The 26,782-nt window shown below is 38.5% G+C and overlaps 1 protein-coding gene across 1 annotated transcript; it reads right to left on the bottom strand.

Annotated features, from left to right (window-relative positions):
- Window positions 1–21,605: 21,605 nt before the first annotated feature.
- Window positions 21,606–22,946, bottom strand: LOC21402360 (leucine-rich repeat receptor-like protein kinase PXL1). Its single transcript, XM_024171413.1, is given in 3 exon segments — window positions 21,606–22,414; window positions 22,417–22,809; window positions 22,895–22,946. Coding segments are annotated over 3 exon segments (1,194 nt in total). The 3' UTR covers window positions 21,606–21,665.
- Between the last annotated feature and the right edge of the window lie 3,836 nt (window positions 22,947–26,782).

The raw sequence follows: 26,782 nt of genomic DNA, 5'->3' as shown, positions 1-26,782 counted from the left end.
TCGACAAGTTGATCAATAATGGGTTCATCCGGGAGGCCCATTACCCGCGTTGGGTATCAAACCCCGTTCTAGTGATCAAACCCAATGGGAATTGGAGGACATGCGTCGACTTCAGTGACCTCAACAAAGTCTGCCCAAAGGATGGCTTTCGACTCCCTCGGATAGACCAAATGGTCGACGCCATGGCGGGACACGAAATGCTAAGCTTTATGGATGCCTACTCCGGAAACAACTAGATCCACATGCATCCAGCCGACGAGGAGCACACATCCTTCATAACTGACAGGGGCCTCTACTGCTACAAGGTGATGCCCTTCGGCCTAAAAAATGCAGGGGCGACCTATCAGAGGTTTGTGAATAAAATGTTCGCTCAGCAGCTCGGCAAAACAATGGAGGTCTATGTCGATGACATGCTTGTAAAAAGTTTCAGGGCTAGCCATCACGTCAATCATCTGGGGGAAGTGTTTGGTGTACTGAGAAAATACCACATGAAGCTCAATCCCCAGAAATGTGCCTTTGGAGTTGGGTCGGGGAAATTCCTCAGCTTTATGGTTAGCAACCGTGGGATCGAAGCTAACCCCGAGAAAATTAAGGCCCTACAGGACATGCGGTCCCTGACAAGGCTAAAGGAAGTACAAAGATTAACAAGATGTGTCGCCGCCCTAAATAGGTTCGTATCAAAGGCGACCGACAAATGCGTCCCCTTCTTCGATGCTTTGAATGGGAGCAAGCGCTTCAAGTGGACACCCCAATGTGAAGAGGCCTTCCAGAAATCGAAGGAGCATTTGGGCAAGCCCCCAATTTTGTTAAAACCAAACGTCGATGAAGAGCTTAGTCTATACCTCTCCATGTCCCAACACGCCGTAAGCTCCGTATTAGTAAGAGAAGAAGAAAGGGTGCAGTTGCCGTTCTACTACGTGAGCAAAAGGCTCCTCGACGCCGAGTCAAGATACAGCGAAATGGAGTGCCTAGCCCTCGCCCTAATGGTAGCTTCAAGGAAGCTTCGGCACTATTTCCAGTCTCACACAATACGTGTTCTACCAACCACCCGCTAAGGCAGGCTCTACAAAAGCCCAAAACTTCCAGTTGACTCCTCACGTGGTCGGTAGAATTAAGCCAGTTCGACATAAAATATGTGCCAAGAGCTGCGATCAAGGGCCAAGCACTCGTCGATTTTCTGGCTGAGTTCTCTCATAGGCCAGCTCCCGCCACATCTGAAGAGGTCGAGGTTACAAAATGGAAGCTCTACGTGGATGGGGCGTCGAGCGAAAACGGATCAGGAGCCGGTGTCTTATTAATCAGCCCCGAAGGCCACAAGGTTACCTCGGCGGTTCGATTTAAATTCAAGGCGTCGAACAATGAGGTGGAATATGAAGCATTAATTGCCGGACAACGGTTAGCCAGCCACCTGAAGATCGAAAGGCTCAGCGTCTTCAGTGATTCTCAACTGGTCGTTGCGCAAGTAAAAGAAGAATACCAAGCGCGCGGCGAGAAGATGGGAGCGTACTTGAGGAAGGTAAAAGAAGAACTCGTTAAGTTCAAAAACTATGAGATACTCCAAATACCACGAGCCAAAAATGCAAACACCGACGCGCTTGCAAAGCTAGCATCTTCCAGAGAAGCTGACACGTTAGGGGTTGTTCCTATCGAAGAATTAGAGCGACCAACTATCGAGGAAAAGGTTAAGGCGTTAATCGTCCAAGTAAGTGAAAATTGGATGACTCCACTCATCCATTACCTAATGGATGCACAACTGCCGAACGATAAAGATGAAGCCAGACGGATTCGGTATAGAGCTGCTAGGTACTTGTTGTACGACGGCTTGCTCTATCGGCGAGGCTACTCAACCTCTCTACAACGGTGCTTGCATGATGCCGAAGCCCAGAAGGTCCTTCATGAAATCCATGAGGGAGTCTGCAGTAACCACACTGGGGGGCAGTCTCTGGCTCTAAAGGTTTTAAGGCAAGGATACTACTGGCCCACGCTCAAAAAGGACACTTTCCAATACGCCCGGTGCTGTGATAAATGCCAAAGGTATGCCACAATTCCTAGAGCGCCCCCAGAAAATTTAACTTCCATTCTCATCCCTTGGCCCTTCGCCAAATGAGGGGTTGACCTGATCGGGCTGTTACATCTTGCACCCGGAGGATTTAAGTTTACAATCGTTACGGTGGACTACTACACAAAGTGGGCAGAGGCAAAGGCCCTAACTACAACCACGGAAGCGGCCTGCACCAAATTCATGTGGGACCACATCGTATGCAGGTTTGGGGTTCCCCACTCAATAGTATCCGACAATGGAAAGCAGTTCGACAACGCCTTAACACGCCGATTCTGCGATAGCTTAGGCATCCGGAAAGACTTCTCGGCGCCGATTCATCCACAATCAAATGGACAAGTTGAAGCGGTCAATAAGATACTAAAGTATACCTTCAAAAAGAGACTCGATGATCTGAAAGGGAGATGGGCCGAGGAACTTCCCAAGGTCCTATGGGCATACCGAACGACGAGCCGAACTACTACAGGGGAGACACCTTTCTCCATGGCATATGGCGTCGAAGTAGTGCTCCCCATAGAAATCGAAACGCCGACTCTAAGAACCGTCGTCCATAACGACGATGACAACGCAGAAGGCATGAACGGAGAACTCGACTTGTTGGAAGAAAAAAGGCTCGACTCCCAACTGCGTCTCGCCGCCTATCAGCAAAGAACGGCGCGATACTACAACAAGAAAGTTTGACAGAGAAGGTTCATCCCAGGGGACCTAGTGTTGAAAAGGGTAACGCAAAGCACGAAACCCAAGAATAGCGGTCCACTAGGCCCAACCTGGGAAGGGCCCTACCGCATAAAGGAAATGCTACGTCCCGGCACTTACATTTTGGAGAGCCTTGACGGCAAAAAGATTCAACACCCGTGGAATGCAGAACAACTAAGGCTGTACTACCAATAATGTATGAAAATCTCACATATCTCAATTGTACATTCTTTACAGATTAAATAAATTGACATGTTTACAGAAAGAAAAGAATTCACCCCTTAATAACATGTCTACTTAAAAAACAACCAAGGTTATATTAGACAGACATGGGGGGACAGGGGTCCACGGGTTAATAAAGAAAAGACGACGACCCCAAGGGATACAATCGACGTCAGATCCTCCAAGGAGGAAAGACAAAGACTTAGCAAAATTCCAAGGAATTTTCTGAGACGACGACCCCAAGGGGTACAATCGACGTCAGATCCTCTAAGGAGGAAAGACAAAAGCTTAGCGAAATTCCAAGAAATTTTCTAAGACAACGACCCCAAGGGGTACAATCGACGTCAGATCCTCCAAGAAGGAAAGACAAAGACTTAGCGAAATTTCAAGGAATTTTCTGAGACGACGACCCCAAGGGGTACAATCGATGTCAGATCCTCCAAGGAGGAAAGACAAAAGCTTAGCGAAATTCCAAGAAATTTTCTAAGACGACGACCCCAAGGGATACACTCGACGTCAAATCTTCCAAAGAGAAAAGACGACGACCCCAAAGGGTACACTCGACGTCAGATCTTCCAAAAAGGAAAGGTGAAGACTTAGTAAAATTCTAAGGAGTTCTAAGAAAGCAGCAATTGCAAATCAAGGTATAAATTAAAACTATTGTCTTTTATACATATATAAGGAGCAGATAAAATAAAAAGATGTCTGAATCAACAAAGAGTTACAAACAAGAGAGAGACAGGTAAAAATCATTCAGGCCTCGCCGCCAGCTGCCGATTCTTCACCGTCACCAGGCGGGGAAATGTTGTCGTTGTCAACAGGAGGAGGAGAGTTGTAAAGGAAGCTCAAATCCCACTCAGGACGCTCCTTCTTGATCAGGTTGACAATTTGTTGACCCGCAGATTGAAAATCCCTGGTACGGATGTCAGTGAGCTCCTGAGAAGCCTTAAACTCCTTAACAATCTCGGCGCACCTGGCGTCGAAAGCAAATGCAGCTTCTGCCTTAGCTTCCCTCTTCCAGTCAGTTTTCCCTTCAACAAAACGCTTCTCCGCTTCCCCAGCTACTTCAAACAACTTTTTGTCATACAAGTTCGCCCACTCCTTGAGACCCGCGACCTTGTTTTTCAACTTTTGTAGTTCATCTTCCAGACTCGCCAGCTTGGCCAAGGCCAAGTCCCTCTTCTCAACAGCATCATCTAGTTTCTTTTTGGCGTCGAAAACAAGGGACTGAAGCCTGGCCTCCAGTTCGTCCATCTCATTTTTATGCTCCTCGACCTTGACGAGGTCAAGGAGGTTGAGAATGGAAAGAACCAAGCTCTGAAATGTTGAAGGTCAGAAAAGTAGAAATACAGAATGACGAGCTAAAAAAAGAAAGAGGGAATCTTACATGGATCTGGAAGGAAATCTATTTTCGCTGACGGTCGACCAAAGAAGAGTGGGCGACAGCAACCCAATGTGGCTCAAGGAAGGACTCATAAAGAGCTTGAAAGATGAGGGAGAAGCGACGGGGAAGTTTCAGTATCACCCCAATCTCGGCATCAGATATATCCGAGACTTGGAACTTGGGGTCCATAATTTTAGCTTCTGGAATAAGCACGCGCTCTCTCAGCACCAGCGAAATGTTGACATTGGGAATGGGGACCATCGGCGTCCACGTTTCTGTCACCGGCGTTTTTTCCCTGTGACTCTTTTTTCGCACAAGTTCCGCCTCTGCCTCCGACCCCGAAGGACCCTTGGTCTTCCTGCTCTTTGGGACGCGGGAAGAAGAAGCTTTCTCTTTTCCCTTCGACGGGGGCGGATGGCTCGGCGGGGGCTGTTGGTCTGACGGCGGCTACTGGCTTGGCCCAGACTGCTGGCTGCCAGGAAGTTGGATCTTCAAAGACGCCATCTCTGCAGGGAACAACGAGGTTAAGATACAGTCAACATTGGAAGAACCCAAGTCACAATCAAGAAAGGCGTCGAAAGCAAAGAATACCTTCGTCGTTTAGGTGAAAGTATTGACGGACGGTGTCTAAATTAGCGGAGTCTGGGAGATCAAGGATTAAACCGGCGTCGCGAAGGTTTTTCTTGGTCAGAAGCGTTTCGATATAACGAACCTTTGACGAGAAAGAAAAAGCCTTCTCAATCCTCACCAAGTTGTTCCCCGAGAACTTCGGCCGGACCTGACTGACTGTAACACGAATGGAATGTCAATAGAAGGACAGAAAAAATCAAAGTCAGATAAAAGAAAGCCAAAAGACTTACCCATGTTCCCAAACGCCGCCTGCACCTGCCTTCGACGGGGCAGGCGGTCGTTGGGATGAAAGTTGAAAGGCCCCCAAATCATGAAGAACATGGGCTTCCACTCATGTGACGATGAGGGAGTGCCCAGTATAAGCTTCCCAAATCTTGGCTGGGACCTCCCGTGACCACTCAAAAAATACCACCACTCACACTTAGCAACGTGGCATAGCCTATACATGAATCGGAACTCATCTATAGGGAGTTCCATGTCGAATTACTAGTGCCATAAAATCTAGGCCCCAGCGAAGCAGTACCAGAAGTTTAGCGCCAGCTGAGCGGGGGAAATGCCGTAAAAGTGGCAGTAGTCTTTACGGAGGGGTGAACTGGGAGGGTCATCCCCGCAGTAACAGCTCTGGTATAAACCGGAAGATATTCGGTCGGCGGCATGCTGGTTCTAAAATGCACGTCCGGGAGAAGGTATTCGAACCACCTCCCGTCAATGCACCCTTCCTTCACAGCCCGGATGATATCCTTGTTCCGGACCCTCGACGCCACAACGTCGGCTGTGAAGAAAGGCCTATCCGGCTCACCGCTCATGGCAGCCAAAGGGGCATTTACCATCGAGGCAGCCACCCCGCCTACGTCGCCCCCCGTGAAAGGGATCTGTTCTGCTGCCTCATCCAAAATCCGCTCGAAGCTTTCAAATTCACTACCAAAGCTATCGCCTAGTGCGTATCTAGTTTCATGTCCAGCCCCGATGTCTTCTATGTCTCTCAGCACGGAATCGACGCTGGAAGACGAAGAAGACCAGGAGATCTCCACCACAGAAGGGGGGTCTGGGCGGACGACGGGAGAATCCTCTCGACTGGGGGAACTTTAGGCCATTGTTCTGATCAATTAAACAGGCAAGAAGCTAAGTTAAAGTCCTAATGTCGAGAAGATGGAAGGATGGCTATCCTAAGCAATGATAACTCAAATGCCTCAACTCAACGCCGACCATTCATATGAGAATGGTGACGGTGAGTGCTCGTAGGATTCCAGGTTCTCCAGAACCCAAAAACCGGAAGCACACAGACAACAAGAGGACAATATCCAACACGAAAAAAACAAAATGGAGTAAGTCTCCCTAACTTCTACATTTCGCGCATTCTTTAGACATATACACCTAGTTCAAACAAAAAATAGAAGGAGCCCATGTATAAGAGCAGCAGACAGAGGGCAAAAAGGCTTACCGGAGAAGAAGGATTCCCGGGAAAGTCTGGAGAGAAGAACGGCTGCGCGGTGCGCCTCGAAAAAGCAGAAAGCACGAACCGGAGGTTGGAGAGGAAGGAGTTCGTCGGAGAAGGCGGTGGTCCAACAGATGCGAAAAGAATCTGAAGTTTTGAAAAAATGGCTCCCGAGTTCGCAGAGGGTATTTAAAGGGACGGGCATCCTCGACCCTGACCGCCAGATGAAAATCTTAGAAATCCAATGGCCAGGGAATCCTGCCCGGATCTGACGGTGATAAGATAGGGCGGGAAGCAAAGAGGTCGCGATCCAAAGGCCCGTATCCATTCTTTCAAAATAAAGTCGTACGTTATCATGAGAAATCAATCGACGCAACGGTTGCGCTCCCCGAAGGATATCCGAAGCACCCAGGCCATCATTACAAACGGAGGCTCAGGACTGATTTTCCACACCCAAAGCATGAGAGGGCAACCGAACCTAAGTACGAGGCCACCCAAAAGAAGCGCTCGACTTGGGGGTAGCTGTTGTGTGGGAAAATGTGACGGACACGTGGACGAAATAGACCGCGACACGTGGTCTTGACTAAATCCCCACCAAGCAAGGAACCCTCGACGCTTACGGACCCCTCCTATTTCGCTGCGAAGGCCCAAGGATGAAGTCCAAGTCCGAGCGACGATCCCTTATGGCGTCGACTTATTGCGCCATCGACACTAAGGGATGAAGATCTCTCGACCGCAGAAAGGGGCCACCGAAGAAGGCGGTTGAGCTAAGCAGTGCTGACGACGAGGGGAACGTCCTTTAGAGGACGTAACGAGTTACGTGCAGAAGTGGAGGAGGTCTGCAGCCATTAATTGTAAGCTGTCAGACCGCCCCCACAGGGGACAGAAAAGTATTACGGGGAAGCACAGAGCCGTAATGGGAGACTAATTGGCTAAGTGAACAGTGCTGATTAGTGGGCTACGTCTGGGCCTACCAGAGGAGAGCACTTGAGTGCCTCTACCTATGAAGGAAACCCCCTAAGCGAAGGAAGCCCAATATAAAAAGAGGAAGACCCCAGTAACGAAGGGGTTCGAGAGAATAACAAGGGAAGAACAAATTTAATAAGAATTATGATTGTAAGTTGTGATCTTCCAACAAAGATATACAAAATTACAGTGGATGTAGCTCTCATTTTATAGAGTGAACCACTATAAAAACTTCTTGTGTCATTTGCCTGTGTATGATTTAGTTAACTTACAAACACACACACATGTTCAACAAATCCACATACGTTAAACTATACACACGCGGCCGGTAATCCGAAGGGAAACCAAGAGGTAATCCGGTCGGTTTTTTGTTAGCGAAATTTGACCGTCAACACTTAGGTCGGCACGTTTAAATTTGAATCTAGTCCTAATGTAATTATCTCTTCTGATTACAATCATTATCTCTTAGCCGCTCTTCTAACCTCTGTTGTTAAAGTGGTAGATATTAGATAATGTGTAGATCTAGTTTTTAAAGCTCAAACCATCATTAATGGAGGACCACTAACATCGATTTCACTACTAAAAAAGGATTAATATTCACTAAACGACATTAATGGTAACCATTTCCTACTGGGCGTGAATGCCTTTAACGTCAACAGGTCGGAACTAACAATCGCTTTCCCGTAGAAATATTATTTTGGGGTGTATAATAATAAAAATTTAAGATAAAACCATTTTGGTATCATGTATTATAGTGAAACGTGTTGTTAACCCTACCAAAAAAAAAAAAAAAAAAAAAAGGTCATTTTTGTGACATTTTATTTAGTGATGTTTGCAGGAAAAATGTCGCAATAAGTTTTGTGACATTATCTGAAAATATCACTCAAAATTAGCACAAATGCCAGTAAATAGTAGTAACTAGGGGCAGTTTAAAATGTCACTGAAATTAAGGTTAGGTTACTTTTTAAAATGACTCTAAAAGTGAGCTTTATTGAGATTTTAAAAACGTTACTAAAATTTAGCTTTAGTATCATTTTAGAATGTGATTAAAAGTTAGTTTTAGTTACACTTTAAAAATATCGTAAAATATGTCTTTACTGTGGCATTTTAGAAAGAGTCGCCGAAAACTTGGTTTTCTTAGACCCACGTTTTATCCATATTAACAACCACCTACATGATCTCCACTTTTTCATTATCCATAAAACAAGATGTTGTGTTAATTGCATGGTGATTTATTATAGTTATTTATTCCCATTCAGACGTTACCTATATATATGACAGGTGAAGATAGCTATTCTTGGAGAGGTATGCATACAGTTTTAAACTCACTCGTGTAATTGGATAAGATCTTATTTCCAAAACATTCATTTTCTGGTTTGAACAATTTGCAGATGTAGAGACACCTATGACAAATTTTCAGCATCTTATTTCAGTTTGTGTTTATCTGACGCATATGAAACTGAAAGTCTCGAAAATCACCGAGATATAATTCTATGTAAGTATGTAATTACTGGATTAAATCGTACTAAATGCCAAGGTTTTTGTTATGATCAGTTCTTTTTTTTTTTGGGTCAATTGTTATGATTAATTCTAACTTCTACAGTATTCTTTCTATTTAGCAAGGGAGCAACAATACGAAGTTGAATTGTTAACAAGAAATCGATTTAGTGGATTAGTCTCATCAAATCCAAAAGGATTGGAGCAGTACCGGTACCACTCTCAATTAGATTTTCTCTGGTAGTTGCAGTACTACAAGCCTAGCCATTGATGAACATTAAAATTGAGCAAGAGTTTGGGAGTTAGTTTTCTTAAAGAAAACGCAACTTGATGCTTGAGGATGACTGCCTGAGGAGAAAAGATAATCATGAAAATCTTTTTTGTTATGTATTATGATGTTTTGGTTTCATGCTTTGTGAACCTGATGTGGTTTCATTTTTGTTTATCAACTATTACTATTATTATTACTTTTTATGATTATTTTTTGCAATTGTTTAGTGGTTTATTCGTTGGGTTTGATACTTTGTACTTGTACAGTACATGTATTTATTCTTTGAGTTAATTAATTTATATTATGTGTAATTTACCACTACGTCTGTCGCTATTTCTTACGAGTATTTGTTGTTTTTTATGTTAAAAATGAAAACTTAAAAAATATCAGAACTAAACTTTGTCGCATCTATTATTTAAAAAACGATAATACTAATATAGAAAAATTTGAAAATATATTGCATTAAAAATCTGAAATACATAATTTTTTATTTACTATAATCTAGTGACATTTTAAAATACCACATTATATTATTCTATAATATATTATCATTTTAAAATGTTACAAAAAAAGTATATCGTGATGTCATTTCTAAATGTCACTATAACATTGTTTTGTGACATTTTAAAATGTGACTATATATAAGTTTGGTGACATTTTGAAATGTCATAAAATCAATATATAGTGACAATTTAAAATGTCACAGACTTTTGGCTATATTGGTATCTGTGACATTTTCGGCAAATGTCACTAATGTAGAAAAATGTAACTAAGATGTTTTCAAAAATATTGAGATACTATTTTAATATTATTAAAAATATAAAATACTAAATACATGTTTCCTTACAATACCTGGTGTTAAAATGATTTTATCCTTAAAAAATTTTAATGGATTTGATTGTTTTAAGCTTTATTCAAGGGCTCTATGAGAATTTGATATTGAGTAATATTTATGTTTTACAATGACGGGACTGTCATTCTGATTTCTTTTTTTTTAATAGAGCATGTTACTAATTTTGGTAAGTTCTTGACCTCAGCGATGGAAAAGAACACTACAACAAATATCAAAATCAGTAGCAGTTCAAAAACGCTATTAATCACTAACAATAGCGCTTTTTAGAGCGCTAGGACAGCAGGCGCTATTATAGGTCCTAAGAAAACATAGCGTTTTAGGAGAGTTATAGAAAGCGCTATAGAATTGAAATATTATAGCGTTTAAAACAAGCTATTTTCATCCTATTACAGCTCTTTAGCATAGCTACGATACAGATTAATAACTTTTTTTTCTTGTTATGTTCATACGCTTGTAACTTTTTAAAATTATTATTGATATCCTTTTCAATTCATGCAAATAAATGGTAATTTCAAGATATGTGATATATCTAAATAGGAGCATTCAAATTAAAACATAAAAACATTCAACATATCAATTGTTATCAGTATCTACCAAGCTGGCAATAAAATTACATCTACAACATAATTCATACAATGTCCAAAACCTTAACATTCAAAACAAGTAAAGAAAACAAAGGAATAGCTGGAAATAACAAAGTATCCAAAACGTCTAACTAAGTGAAATGGTGAAGTAAATCCTTCCATCTTGACAAAATGCTTTAACAAAAAAGTCATCTCCACCGTTTAACCTGTAAGAAAGTGATCCACTATCAAAACAATAATCAAACTCAACTAAAACTTCCACCATTTAACCTATAAATAAAGCAAGGACTAGTTACATCATTCACAACTACGTAGCCACATCCACAATGTTTTGCAGTGAGTTAGAGGAAACATGGCCCATCAAAGATGCATATATTTTCCATTAAAAAGGTATTTCAGAAACTCGACGCTTTTCCTTAAACACAAATACATGACAATCAGTACGAGACATCTCTGGCCGCCATAGTGATATGATTATGGTTATTCGGTATTACCAAATGCCTTCTCATGGATAAAAATTTTAAAAACCTTAAACATAAATATGCAACAGCCCAGTCATCTAAGATATCTGACGCATGCGTGACCCTGTTAAATAATAGGACCAATTTCACACTTTCAGGTGTGAATCATAACACTCTGGAGCATATTAGACTAAAAGAAGAATGGAAAAAGAGATACCTAATGGACAGTGAATCCAAGTAAGAAACTTACCAATACAACAGGACCATCCTGCTTGGCCCTGTACAATATCCAAAACCTGCGGAATAATAAGGAAAAAACTTTGTTTAAAGCAACGAAAAACTCAACGTCTCACATGAAAAGAGCTATTAAAACTTACATCCTTTTCTCAGACCCAACCAGTACTCGACATGTTCAGCAGTCAGGAAAAGAGATAGCGGTAAATGATATTGAGAAATACAAGAATTCACCTTAAACCAACATATAAAAAATAGTACGGTTTTCAAAGTATGGAGATTAACCACTCAATTCAATTATAGCCTCTTAATATGACCTCCATATATTCAGCTCAAAAGAATGTACACAATACCTAATAACCTAAAAGAAAATCAGTTCAAGATTTCAAGAAAATCCATTTTCTTTGGGTTAATCGACTCGATTTCGCACTTGCCGATCCAAAGAGAATGATGCCCTCAAAAAACTAAGAAAGAAACCCAATAAAAGTACCGATTTTGATGTCCAGTACGCAGAGCAAATTTTAGGGCTACACAATTGAAGAAAGAAACAAAATTGAATAATATAATATGCGGATTTGGGAGATAATTGACTAAGAGTGTGAAAAAACTGAAACAGTAAAGGAACCACAGCCAATGCTTCCATACAAAATTTCAGAACAGTAACCAGAGCTTTGGACTCTGGACTTGTACTGTTACTCAAGGTTGTGGGAACTGCACTAACGTCATTTTCAACAAAGCCACTCAAATGCTTCATGGGAGGATGTAGGGAGACATTTTTCACATTTTTCAACAAAGCATAGAGCTTGAAAAAAATATAAAAGAAAAAAAAAACCCCAATAATAATTTATTCGAAAATTCAGCTATATCCAATTTTATTCAATAAAGGGGTTGTTCTTTGCAGAACCAATGCTCCAAAAAGATTATGGCATCGTTCATTTCACCGATTCGAGTTTTCAGTTTTAAGTTTTTACAGTAAAAAGTTCTCAGAAAATGTCACATCTAACTTTTTCTGCTACAGCGAAAAGCTCTCAGAAAATGTCGCATCTCAACTCGAATCCATGAAGTGAACGAGGCCTATATATTTACACAAAACCTATCACAAAGATTAAATTTTTTTCGTCAAAAAGATCGAGAATTCACGATTTGAAAAATAGGAGGAAAAAGTGGAAAACTCTACCTCAAAAATAGAAGCTCCTTCCTCAAAATTTCTTGAGGGCTTAGCATCCCGACGTCACCCTCAACATTTTGAATCAAGTAGTGTTGACCTCCACCGCCGGAGATGGCGGCTCACGGCGTGGCGGCGCTCCGGTGAGCTTCCGACCGTGATGGATTCCATAGGCAATACGGGTGCCATCTCGTTCTCCTCTTCGTTGTGAACTCATAAAAACAAGAATCACTCAATTCCGATCAAGAAATTTTTCTTGGAAGAAGAGAGAGAAAGTTCGGCAAAGGAAGAGAAGAACGAGAAGGAGAGAGAGAGTACATGTAGAATAAGGAGAGGCAGAAAAATAAATATGAGAAAGAGAGAGAAATTTCAATTTTCACAGCCCGCCAAAATAGATTTTCTAATATATATATATATATTGAAAATAACTTTTTAAAAACGCTATGAAATGTAATCAAAATAAGTTTTAATAGCGGTTTTTTAAAAATGCTATAATTAAACGTTATTAAAAGTCCCTTTTAGTGTAGTGGAAATTTTGACTTTCGTTGATATTTTTCTGCGTATATTTAACAATATCATTCGTTGAAGTGCTGGGAATCTCATATGATAATATGACGTGGCAGTGACATCCCGCTAGAAATCCTTGTAACTACTTGGGAACTTGAATAGGATAATAGTACACTTAGGCTAAAGGTGTAAGTTTGGGTCGTCTGGTCTGGCCCGAAGGGAAATTTCAGGCCAAGACGGGCCAGGCTTAAAAGAGAGAGGCCTAAGTCTAAAAAATTTATGACCGGCCCAAAATTTTATAAAGTATTCAAAAAAATATTTAAAAATATGATGTTTGGGTTGGGCTGGCCAAACCCGTAAGGAGAGAGGGTCGGTCCAGTCTGGTCCTAAACTTAAAAAATTTAGAGTCGGGTCGGTCCAGTCCAACAATAATGGGCCTTAGGCTGGTTTATTTAACCCGGCCTAAACTTGCAGCTCTAACCCAGGCCATCCCATGTTTTTCAATTTATAATTTATTTTTTAAAGTCTCTATTCTGTTATTGCATAGAAAAAAATACAACCATTAGAGTTAATCTTTGAAACCGAAGAGGAGTTGATACAATGGCATTTTGAAATGAATATTAGCATTGTTAATCTATGAATTATGTGCTAAGCCAAATTAGTCTCAGGCCTTGTGATTAATATTTCCATTCTTTTTTTATCCTATTGTATTAGTAATTTGCTTTGTATAAGTGGTCCACAGACTCCTTTTACGACACGTATATAATTGGTTATATTTCTTTCTTACCTCTTTATATAAAGCCTGAGCTACTTTACCATTTTGTACATATTCAAGACATAATGAAATGATATAGAACATTCTTTGTCCTTCCTTTCATCTTCTTCTTTCTTTGCAAATTATTTTATTCAACTTGGTGTCAGAGCATTTCTCTTTCTCGATCCTATGGCCTCTGAAAAATTCTCATATGAGATTTCATCTTCTCAAGCTACCCAAACCCTCAACTATCTATCAAGCTAGATGATGACAATTTTCTGTTGTGGAAGAACCAAATGCTCAACATTATCATCGCTCATGGCTTCAGTGATTTCATTGACGGATCTCGACCTTGTCTTCCAAGATTTCTTGGAACCAACCTGGTGAAGTGAACCCAAATTACACAGTTTGGTAAAGGTATAATCGTCTCCTCATAAGCTGGTTCTATACTTCTCTCACTAAAAATTCTCTTGCTCAGATTGTGGGCTATAACACAGCCTATGAGATTGGGAAGCATTGAATCAGATCTATGCTTCCTCTTGCATTTCCCAACTATCCACATATAGAACTCAGATTCAAACTATAAAGAAAGGAGGTATAACTGCAATGCAATATATTCAAAAACTTAAGGGTCTTTCTAATCGCCTTGCCTCAATCGGAAAATTTATCTCTGAGAAAGATTACTTAATTTACTTATTTCAAGGACTGGATCAGAATTACAATGGATTTGTGTCTTCTAGCAGTGCTAGACCTAATTTTCCAAGTATTGAAGAGGTCCATAACTTACTACTTATTTCAGATGCTCAACTTGATCCAATTTTAGCTAATGTTGCAGCTTCAAACCAACCCAACTTCTCAAAACCTCCCTACCCACATACTAATTTCACAAAATAGAACCACCAATACTCAACCAACAGCTCTCAGACTCCCTTCAATCCATCTCATCATAGCATCCTTGGCAAACCACCAAACCAAAACAATACCCAGCAATGGAGACCCATAAACACTTATCAAGCTGGAAACAAACCAAAATGTCAGATCTGTCGCAAATTTGGCCATACTACAGACATGTGTTACCACAGGACTGATCTGAACTATAAACCACAGCCAAGACCTCAAGCCCATAATACTACCTTCTATCCAACCCCAATTTATCCAAATCAACACCCTACCCAATCTTCCACTTCACCTGCAATTTCTCCACTAGTGAGCTCTTGGTTTATGGATTCTGGTGCAACCTATAACTTTACTCCACATATTCAAAATCTATCGAACCATGCTCCTTACTCTGGACCTGACAATATCACTGTTGGCAATGGTAACCAAATCTCTATCTCTCACACTGGCTCCACATCACTTCACACACCCACATCCTCTTTGCATTTACATAATGTTTTGCATACACCTACAATATCACATAATCTAATTAGTGTTAGACGTCTCTCTGTGGATAATAATACCTCTGTTGAATTATTTCCTACATGTTTTGTTGTTAAGGACCTCCATTCCAAGCAAATTCTGCTCCAGGGCAATCTTGAAAAAGGTCTCTATTAAGCCATTGCAAATTCCACCTTCACCGATGCAGTGGCTGCCCTTCCAGTCAGTTTTCTCTCTCATTCCACCAATACTTCCAAGCTCACCAACTTATGGCACAACTGCTTAGGACATCTAGCTTCTCTTATTGTCAACAAAGTGTTACAACATTGTAATCAGAAGAGTTTTCCATTGTCTAGTTTTGAATTTTGTAATTCTTGTAAATTTGGCAAAAGTCATAGGTTACCGTTTACTCAGTCCACTTCTAGAGCTCAAAGGTCCTTTCAACTTATTCATACAGATTTATGGGGTGCGTCTCCTATAGTATCAGTTACCAAAATAAAATATTTTATCCTTTTTTGGATGATTACTCACGGTTTTCTTAGATCTATTCCTCAAAGTCAAAAGTGATGCTTTTCCTACCTTTCTTAAATTCAAAGCTCTTGTGGAAACTCAGTTTAATGCCAAAATAAAAGCAATTCAAACTGATGGTGGTGGTGAATATGCTCCCTTTACTCCATTTCTTACCAACTTGGGCATTTTTCATCGATTATCTTGTCCTATCACATCTGAACAAAATGGCTGTGTGGAGAGAAAACACAGGCATGTTGTTGAGCTTGGTTTGTCCATGATGTCTCTAGCATCGTTGCCCTTCAAATACTGGACTTGTGCCTTTCATATTGCTGTGTACCTCATAAATAGACTTCCAACAGTAATTCATTCCTACAAATTTCCATTTGAACTGTTGTACAACAAACTTCCCTCATACTCTCTCTTAAAAGTCTTTGGTTGTTCTTATTTCCCTTGCCTTCGCCCTTATAACAAGCATAAACTTGAATACAGGTCTCAAGAATGTATCTTCCTTGGCTATAGCTCTCAGCACAAAAGCTACATTTGCCTAAGCAAAGCCACTAGCCGAATCTACATTTCACGGCGTGTTGTCTTTAATGAGTTTGCATTCCCTTTTTCTCAATCTGCTCCTTCTTTCTCCAATTCTATGTCAACACCAGTCTCTATAATTCATCTCACGTCATTACCTCCTACCTCACCTTCTAAATCTATCCTCTCCAACTCCAACCCAACACCCTCTAATTCTTTTCCATCCCCTTCCTCCACTAGTTCTGCCTTAGAATCTCAACCTAGTCATGTGTCTCCACAAGACTCTACCACTATTTCTGTGATTAATGATGTTGCAAGTACTATGCATGACACAAATACACCACTTTCTCCCTCATCTCCGTCACCTCTTCCCCCACAAAAACCATCTAAACAACCAAAACCTACTACCAACACACACCCCATGCAAACACGTCTCAAAGATGGCATTGTCAAGCCCAAAATTTATTTCTCCACCACTCATGTTGACCCTCTCTTTGAACCTTCGACATACAAACAAATTGCTTCATATGACCATTGGATTCAAGCCATGCAACTGGAAATTGATGCCTTGCACAAAAATGGCACTTGGATCCTTGTCCCACCTCCTTTGTCACATTAACCAGTCGGCTGCAAATAGGTTTAAAAAGTCAAACTTAAACTAGATGGTTCTCTTGAGCGTTACAAAGCCCGTTTGGTAGCCAAAGGTCATCACCAAACTGAAGGAATTGACTACTTTGAGACTTTTAGCCCGGTTGTTAAACCAACAACCATCTGTCTTGTCTTTAGCCTATCAACTCAATTTGCTTGGCCTATACAACAACTTTATGTGCACAATGTATTTCTTCGTGGTGATCTTCAAGAAGAGGTTTACGACTCAACCTCCAGGCTTTGTTCACCCTCAATTTACTAATTATGTTTGTTGTCGCAACAAAGCCTTATATGGTCCTAAATAGTCCCCGCAGGCTTGGTTTACTAAGTTGAGCTCTTGGCTAATTGATTGGGATTTACTGGTTCAAAATCTGATACATCCATGTTTGTTCTTCATACTCAACATGATATTCTCCTCGTCCTTGTCTACGTTGATGACATAATTGTGACGGGTAACAACATTACTCTTGTTCAGAAACTTATTGGTGCTCTAAATTCTGCCTTTTCTTTAAAGAATTTGGGTGCAATACACTACTTTCTTGGCATTAAGGTTTGTCGAACAACTGATAGCTTGCATTTGAGCTAGACAAAATATTTCTCTGATTTACTTGCCCGAGTCAACATATTGGATTGTAAACCATCTCCAACTCCATTGTCCCCTACTGCCTCTCTGTCTCTCTATAATGGTTCTCCCTTGTCTGACCCCTATTCATATAGAAGTGTTGTTGGCGCCTTACAATACTGCACCCTTACTCGCCCCGACATTGCCTTCTCTGTGAACAAATTATGCCAGTTTATGCATCAGCCAACATATCAGCATTAGCAACCTGCCAAACGGGTCCTTCGATATTTAAGAGGATCCATCAATTTTGGTCTCTCCTTCTCCACTCACACTGATCTTACTCTAACCTCCTACACAGATGCTGACTGGGCCACTTCTACTGATGATAGAAGAAGTACCGGTAGACATTATTTATTTTTGGGTTCTAATTGTTGGTTTTCAAATCGAATTCGGATGCGGAAGCGTGAGGGTAGCGGATCGTATATAACAAAAATTTTCATAAAACCTTTGAGATACTCTATAGATTATATTAATTTATGCACGAATAAATTAATCACATTAATTTATTTAATAAGAACTCATTTAGGAATTATACCTGACGACCAATTAGGATGATAACTTGAGTTCTTTGACCACGAACAATCCTTGCTTTAAAGCTTTGTGTTTAGAAAACCAATGTCTTCCACGTCAATTTCCAAAATCTCCTCTTCTATTTTATCCATTATGGCCGGCCACCTATAGAGGATTTTATCCTTGTGTGGCGCCAAATACAGACAGGGAAAGAAGAGAAAATCATCATTTATCCTACAGTCTAATTTTGACTCAAATTTAAATTCCAATTTAAGTCAAACTTAAAATTAATTTGAATTCTAAATTGAACAACTTATCAAATAAGTTTAAATGGATAAAATTAGATGTGTTCACATTGTGTTTTCACACTATGTGTTCATACTATGTGAACACCTTCACATAAGTGATTCAAAATTCAAATTCAAATTTAAATAGTCACATTATTTAATTCATATTTAATTCATAATTAATTATTCTCGAGTGTTTAATTTTAGAATTCGGTAATTCTAAAATTTCTATTTTGCTCTTTGTGTCTTGTAGAATTACTAGAACGACGCGGGGACTAATGGACCTATAATCCTGAGTTCTAATAAAATTAATAATTAATTAAATACTTTAATTAATTAATTACTTCTATTAATTCCAATAGTTACTTCACTATAAACTTAGAATTACACTCTCAAAATCATAGACATAAATTACTTCTAAACTGTGAAGTGTCCATTTGATATAGTTACTGCATATAAATCAATTATTCATAAATAATTCATAATTAGAGTTAGGTAGAATCCGTTAACCTCTCTAATTATATATTTATCCTTGAGTACCATTAATTCTCTAATGGATAGTGATTCATAAAACACATTCATAAACCAAAGTGCTTTTACTAATTCAAGTACAGAATCAACACTCAAGAGAATTATTTATCTGTTTTTTTCTCAATAAGGAATGGATTCCATCTCGTATAATAACATTCTCGGTTACCTACTTCATCATGTCTCCAAAATACAAGGAATAGGATTCAAGGTCTCGAAATCCGTACCGAGTAAATCAAAAGACACAAATTCATAAATAGGAGTTTGTTAAGAACTCAGAATTAAGATCATTCTATATATGATCATCGGTAGACTCAATTAGAATTTATATACTTAACAGAAATTATTATAAATTTATATTGTATTTGTATCCCTGTTCCACATAATCTTATGTGAAATACACTCAATTCAATTTCTCACCATATTAATAGTGCAGATAACATCGTTCCATTCTAAATAGAAATGACATGTATTAATAATGTTTTAATTAAATATTCTGAACTTTAATTAAATTCATTATGAACATCATTTTTTTATTATTATCCTTAAACATTATCCTCTCGCATATAACACTTATATATAATGTTTAAGGTCACATAAATAATCATGAAATTTTCATTGATATTCATAAAATATTCACAAATGTATACACATAAAATGATGAATAAACCCTTTTATTAAATAAATAATAAATATCATATAACATATCATGTTTTTAGGACACCATTCCCAACACTAATCTCATCTCTTGGTCCTCCTCTAAGCACAAAGTTGTCTCTCAGTCCAGTGCTGAATCCGAGTACAGGGGTCTTGCTAATGCTACTGCTTATATTATTTGGGTTGAATCACTTTTGACAGAGGTTGGTATTACTCTTGGTTCCATCCCACTTTTGCTATGTGACAACATCAGTTCTACTTTTTTGGCTGCCAACCGTGTTTTTCACGCCCGCACTAAGCACATTGAAGTTGATTATCGCTTTGTTCATGAACAAGTCATGCGTCGACAACTCGATGTTAAATTTGTTCCATCCTCGGATCAGCTTGCAAACACTTTAACGAAGCCTCTTCCTACCACTGATTTCATTTGATGTCGCTCCAAACTCATTGTTCTGCCCTGACTAGTTCGTTTGAGGGGGGATGTAAAGCCAAATTAGTCTTAGGCCTTGTGATTAATATTTCCATTCTTTTTTTGTCCTGTATTAGTAATTTGCTTTGTATAAGTGGTCCATAGGCTCCTTTTATGACACATATATAGTTGGTTATATTTCTTTCTTACCTCTTTGTATAAAGCCTGAGCTACTTTACCATTGTATACAGATTCGAGACATAATAAAATGATATAGAACATTTTTTATCCTTCCTTTCAACTTCTTCTTTCTCTGCAAATTATTTTATTCAACTTTATGAACATTATGACATTTCAATCCCTTAACTTTTGAGTTTGATAGATTACTTCCTGAATTTTATTATTTGTTTTTTTTTTCAGTTTTGATTATTCACAATAAAACTGACAAAAGATTTTTGAAATTTTACAGAGTTAGCTTGGAATTTTATGAAAACATTTACATTACGTGCAAATTTTTGAGACAAGCTAATAAGAGATCAATACTAAGGAAAAAAAATAAAAAAGTAATTTATTAAAATTAAAAGTTCAGTGCAGACAAGCTAATAAGAGATCAAAACTAAGAAAAAAAAAGTAATTTATTAAAATTTAAAGTTCAAGTACCAAAGTGTCATAATCACCATAATTTTTCCCTTAAAAAAATAATCAACATAATTTACGTCTAATAAATGCTGATTTTTGAGATAAGCCAACAAGAAGAAGAACAATATTACAATCGTTTCGGCCCAATTTTCTCAGCTGAAAATGCGCTAGGTTCAGTTCAGATTCGATTTCGAAAGGATCTAGTGCAGGGCCTGCTCTAGGGGTAGGACGTACACATGTGCTTTTGTTGCGACTTTGGGAACATTGAACCAACTAAAATGGGCAAACCACTAACCTCGTACACAACTTAAATTATAGAGATTTTGAATTTTTTAGTTAGAAGTGTATAATTTAAATTGCAGTGATTTAAACTATAATCTGAACAGCTGTTTGGATATGTAAATAAATTGTAATTTGAATTGTAAATAAAATCTAAATTGTATTTGAATAAAATATTAAAAACTATTATTAGAGTTTTGTAATAAATATTATAAAATCTCATTATAAATGACATTAAAAAATATACAATATGTGTGGGGATTTGTTCATCTCTTCTTTATGAACACATTAAAAAATCATCTCAATCAAAATTAAAAAAAATTATGATATTTTTAATATTGAAATTGAAGAGAGAAAAAATAGAATCTAAAACTGTTGAATTGTTGACAATGTTTCAGATTGTTAAAATTTAAAGGGAGTGGTGAATTTTAAAATCAACAGTTTAAGTTGTTCTTAAACCATTATTAATGATTTGAATTGTCATTAAATTTTTGTCTCCCAAACACCAGTTTGAATCCTGAACTAAAGTTTGAATTCTAAACAACCGTTTGAGTTATTAAAAAACAAACAGAGCTATGCTTTCCTAATGTACCTTTGCGAGCTAAACAAAAACATCACACTCGTCAGAGGTCATATGTAACCTATCCAAGTAAACGGTTCTATCACCTTAATTTGGTCCATAGTAGTCCAAGTAGGACTATCGTTTTCCTTGCCCATGCTCAAAAATTGCTATGCATATATAGCACAAGACATAGGAAACCACAACTCATATTCCAAAACTAGTCTTGTTTGTTTTTTCACCCTTCAACTTTATAGTCTTCGTACTCGGGACAAGTGCTATGGGCACAAGTATGGTCCATTTTCTATCTGCTTTCACAAGATAAACAAAAAACGCAAAAAAAAATTGTTTTCTTTCTTTATTTTTAAAGTTTACAGAAAACTCAGCAATGTATGTATCAAGGACTATAGAACCCAAAACTCTTACAATCCACCAAAGACTTCTGATCCGCAGCTTTACAAAAGAAGAACATGTCAGGGCACCAGTACAAGCAATTATCCACCAAGCTGACGTTAACGTAGCCCTCCTTCAGGCCCAATAAGGGCCCAGGGATAGGCCCAAACAAGTAGTTCCCGCCCAGCAAGAGCCTCTGAAACGGCGACGTTCCGGGCCCGCGAACCGCCGCTTTGACGGCGTATTGCGGCCGAATCATCCCCGTAAACTTGTTGTGCTCCACCGACAAAGCCGAGAGTTCCGTCATCGACCCCATAAACGCCGGCGAAAGACCTTGGAGTTCGTTGTGGCTCAGATCAAGAGCTATCAATCTACTATTGACACCCCCATTATCTACTACTTCCAAGGAGGAGAATCTGTTGTGAGAGAGCGTCAATTGTTGCAGCGAAGGATGATCGAAGAGGAACGATCTCACTCGCCCGCTTAACTCGTTGTAACTCAGACCCAAAACCTGTAAAGTTACCAAACTGCCCAGGCTATTCGGGAGGATTCCGTACCGGCTGTTGTTTCGGAGAGAGAGCTCCACCAGTGAGGTCCGCAAAGTAGCCGGAACTTCGCCGGAGAATCTGTTTTCACTCAAATCGAGGTAATACAGATTCTTGAGCGAGCCTAGATTGGGAATCTCACCGGAGAGGTTGTTTCGTTGGAGCTCGAGCCGCTTCAAGCTTACGTGACCGTTGAAGCTCGAAGGAATGGTCCCACGAGGAAGTTGTTATCGAGGTAGAGCTCTTCGAGAAGAGAGAGGGAGCCGAGCAAGCCAGGGACCGGACCGGTGAACAAGTTCATGGAGAGGCAAAGCCGGTTCAGACCGGTCAAGTTGGAAAGGGAATCGGGAATGGGACCGTGGAAGGAGTTGTCGGAGAGGTCGAGTTTTTGGAGGTAAGGAAGGTTCCAGACGGTCGAGCCGAGAAAGCCCGAGTATCCGGTCGGGTCGAGGGTTATCTCGGTGACCCGGGAGAAACCGGAGACGAGCCGGTCGCATCTGAAGCCGCAAGTGAAGCGGTTTGTTAAGAGGTGGTCGCATGGATCCACATAGAAGTCCCAAGAGCTCACGCAAGAACCCGGAGTTATGGACTTTAGGTCGAGCCCTGGGAAAATGTGAATGACGCGTGGACAAATGTGACACGTGGTTTTGTTTTTCCTCAATATGTAACAACCCTCGACGTTGGGAACTCCTTTCCCCTCTGCTGCAGAGGAAGCCCAACTTAAGACGCTGACTCCTCATGACGACGACAGGTCGTACCGTCGACCTTACGGCGGGAATCCTTCGGGATGAAATCAATTGCCAAGAAAGACAACTAGACTGAGCAAATAGAGACAGCGAAAGAAATGCCCGAAGAGGGGAAAGCCTGACATCGCAAGTTGCGTGCGAAAATGGGAGATGTCTGCAGTACAGACATTAAATGCAAACCCTTAAACCGCCCTACATGGGATAGAAAAGGGTTACAAGTACGCACAGAGCCGTAATGGGAGACTAATTGACTGAGTGAACAGTTTGCAAAAATGATTAGTGGGCTACGGTCTGGGCCTAAAAAGGCAGACCACTTGAGTGCTTTTTTGCCTACAAAGAAAACCCACCCGACGAAGGAAGCTCGGCTATAAAAAGGAAGAAGCCTCATACAGGAAGGAGGTTGGTTTTTCCTGAGAGAAAAGAACGAGAGAGCAATTGTTAGTGTAAATTGTAACAATCTCAAAAAAGAATATAAAACTACAGTGGATGTAGCTCTTCATTTATAAGAGTGAACCACTATAAATTTTGTATTTTTCTACTTCAAGTATTTTTCTTTTCTCATATTGCTCACTACACAAAAAATACCACAAACATTTCACTGCATATATTGAGTATACAGTCAATATTAAGCCGGTAATCCAACGGGATACCTAGTGGTGACCCGACCTATTTCTATTGACGAGTTTTTACTGTCAACAGCCCCTTTTTCAGATCTTCGAGGACTTTAATGTCTCCAGAGAAGGTTATTGAATGTGTTACGTATAGTAGTTTTGTGAGGAGTGATAATAGTAGCAGCGAAAAAATTGACATTTTTCGTGTTTGAGGAAGCTTTGGATCTAATCTGCGTTTGGAACTAGAAAGGAAGATATCTAACTTCAGAGACTACTGACTGTGATCTCCGCTAACGTTTGAACAATAAACAGTAATAAAAAAGAAGACGTCAGAATACTCAGAACTGATTGAAAGAGAGGAGGGAGATTTTGAGAGGAATTGAGGAGGAAAATGAAAATTATTGTCCCGTTTAATTCATTAGATTTTAATTTTAATTTAAATTAAGATGTGATTTTATATAAGAATTTTTTTATTTTAGTAAAAGAATTAGATGTAATTATTTTTAAGAACTTTTTATTATAATAAAATTTGAATTTTAAACTCAAATCGGTAAAATAAATGTAATCCATGTTTCACTTTTTCTTTCTAAGAAGGAAGTAAGCTGAAGATTTGATCATAGACCCTACAAAAAGGTGATAATGGGCAAGATTGAAGTCGGACGTTAAAGACAAACATAGTGTTCATTTATACAATTTAAATTATAATTTAAATTATATATGTGAAAAAAAATACTATATAAAAAGTTAAATTTAAATTTATGTAAATAAACACTATAACAATATGAGTTTAATCATGACTTGAGTTGTGCAAAGACGCATACATATTTTGTTTCCCCTTCTCTTGAGTTGTTAAGCAAGTTGTATTGTAACCGACTTAGTCAAGTACCTTAGTCATGTATATAAGCTAATTAATTAGTGAAATGCTTAACTGAGAATCATTTTCACAAATTCTCTCTCTCTATCTTACTCTTTCTCTCTCTAGAAATCTATACTTGTTGCTCAGTTTTCAAGCTTTCAGGTGAACTGAAAGAGACTGTTTTATACATCAGCCTGAAGGTTTTGTAAGTACAGCTTTTCGTAATCATGTGTGCCGTCTACATAAGGCTTTATATGGCTTGAACAGGCCCCTCGTGCCTGGTTTGACAAGCCAAAATATGCTTTGCTGCAGTGGGGGTTTGTGAATTCTTTGTCAGATACTTTGTCGTTTGTTAGAAGGCAACAATATGGTAAACTGATTATCATTTTAATCTGTGGATGACATTCTAATTACCGGGGATGATCCTACTGTTATTCAGAAGGTTATCAGTGAATTACATAATCAGTTTGCATTAAAGACCTTAGGTTCTGTCAGCTACTTTCTGGGTTTTGAAGCTTACAGAACAGAATAAAAAACCCAATCGAGGATGAACCTCTTTTTCCTTCTTTATCATAAATTTATAAATATATTAAAAAGAAATTTTATTGACACCCAAGTTTTTATTAAGATACTCCAATATATTTGAAAATTAAAATTATTTTTAAAAAAATTTAAAATCTCATAGTTCCCATAAATACTCGTGTACACCTCATATTTTTACACGTAAAAATCGGTTTATTTAAGATATTTACTTTCCTATTTTTTTGGCTAAATCTTTCCATTTGAAATTTTGAACTATACCAAAAAAAAAAAAAAAGAAGAAACCTTTCCATTTGAATTTTTTGTTGCTAGTTTGAATGAGATGACTTGAACCATATGGTTAATGAGCAATTTCTCCTTGACGTAAAGTATGAACTTGAAGAAAAAGGGTGTTGGGAGTTTTTTTTCTTCAAATTTTTAAAAGATATTATACAATCATCTACCCTAACTTTTTACCCAAACTCTAATAAAAGTTTTATGTTCACCAAGTAGTAAAGCAAGATTCATCAAGTTTTAATATATATATATATATATTCTCTGTTTTTACTCTTCGGTTGTTTTCTCTTCCTTTTTTTTTTCTTTGCTGCAGGAAAGTTTAATTTTACATATGGCAATACTGTCAACAAGCTGGAGTGTGATATGAATTGTTCTTCGTGACTTGAGCTTCTAAAATAAACTTAAAAGGGAAAAAAATTATAATTCTTTTTCCTCCCTTTGTTTTCTGTTCTTTTTTTTTAGCTGTAAAAGGGTTTGATTTTACTATTTTATTATTCTAATGTATTCAATATACAGGTTTTTTCTTTCTTCTTTGTGTTTTGTTTTGTTGATGAAGTTGTTCTTAGAGTTGATGTTGATTTTGGTTCGTAATTATATATTTGCAGGATGAAAAAGATGAAAGCATTGAGAATTTTTGCTCAAATCCTGGACAAAAATAAAAAAAAAAAAAAAAAAAAAAAAAAAAAAACGTTTAAATAGAAAGAATCAAATCTCACTAATCTCACTCATAAATAAAGGGAAAGTAAGGCCCGTTTAGAAATTGTATTTAAACCATAAATTAAGTTTTGATTCAAATTCTTTGTGAGAGATCAATTGACAAGAAATTTTTTTTATTCAAATTCTTCATAAGAGGAAAACATTGTAGAAGAATATGGTTTGAGTTTTGAGTATATGTACCAAACAACCCTAAAATCTTTCCAACAACCATATCTTAGAATAGGATTAAAAAATAATAATAATAAATATATATATATAGGGGTGGGCGTATATAACGGTACTTATAGAACTATATGATATTTAGTTTAAAAAAGAAAATTATTTTAATTTTAAATATGAGAGGGTGTCTAAATAAAAATTTGGAGTGCCGATAAAATTTCCCAATATTAGAAAAAATGCTAAAGATAGGCGAGAGTAAAGGCCGACCGTGGGCCTCATTTAATTTTGGCCCACTTTCACCGCCCATTATAACTAAGGTGATCTACACACACAGCAAAATTTGAATATCAAAATTTAAATTTAACAAAAAATTTAAAATATTACAAGAATAGCAAAGCTGTATATCATTTTTTATGTCATTAAAATAATGATTATATCATATTACATTGTACAAAATATGATATCATTATAATAATTACAATATGAGTTTTGCTATATTTGTAATATTTTGAAAATTATGTTAAATTTCAACGCAATGTATGAAATTTTGTCATGTAGTGTAATTATGACTTATATAACTTGCATAACTTCGGGTCCTTTTGGACTGTTCGGCTGATGAGACGAGAACATTTTGAGCCTGAAAGCCAATTATACACTTCCACACTCGAAAT

Source organism: Morus notabilis, unplaced genomic scaffold, assembly GCF_000414095.1.
Source record: "Morus notabilis unplaced genomic scaffold, ASM41409v2 Scaffold262, whole genome shotgun sequence".
NCBI lineage: Eukaryota > Viridiplantae > Streptophyta > Magnoliopsida > Rosales > Moraceae > Morus > Morus notabilis.
This window is presented reverse-complemented; position numbering and strand designations above follow the sequence as displayed.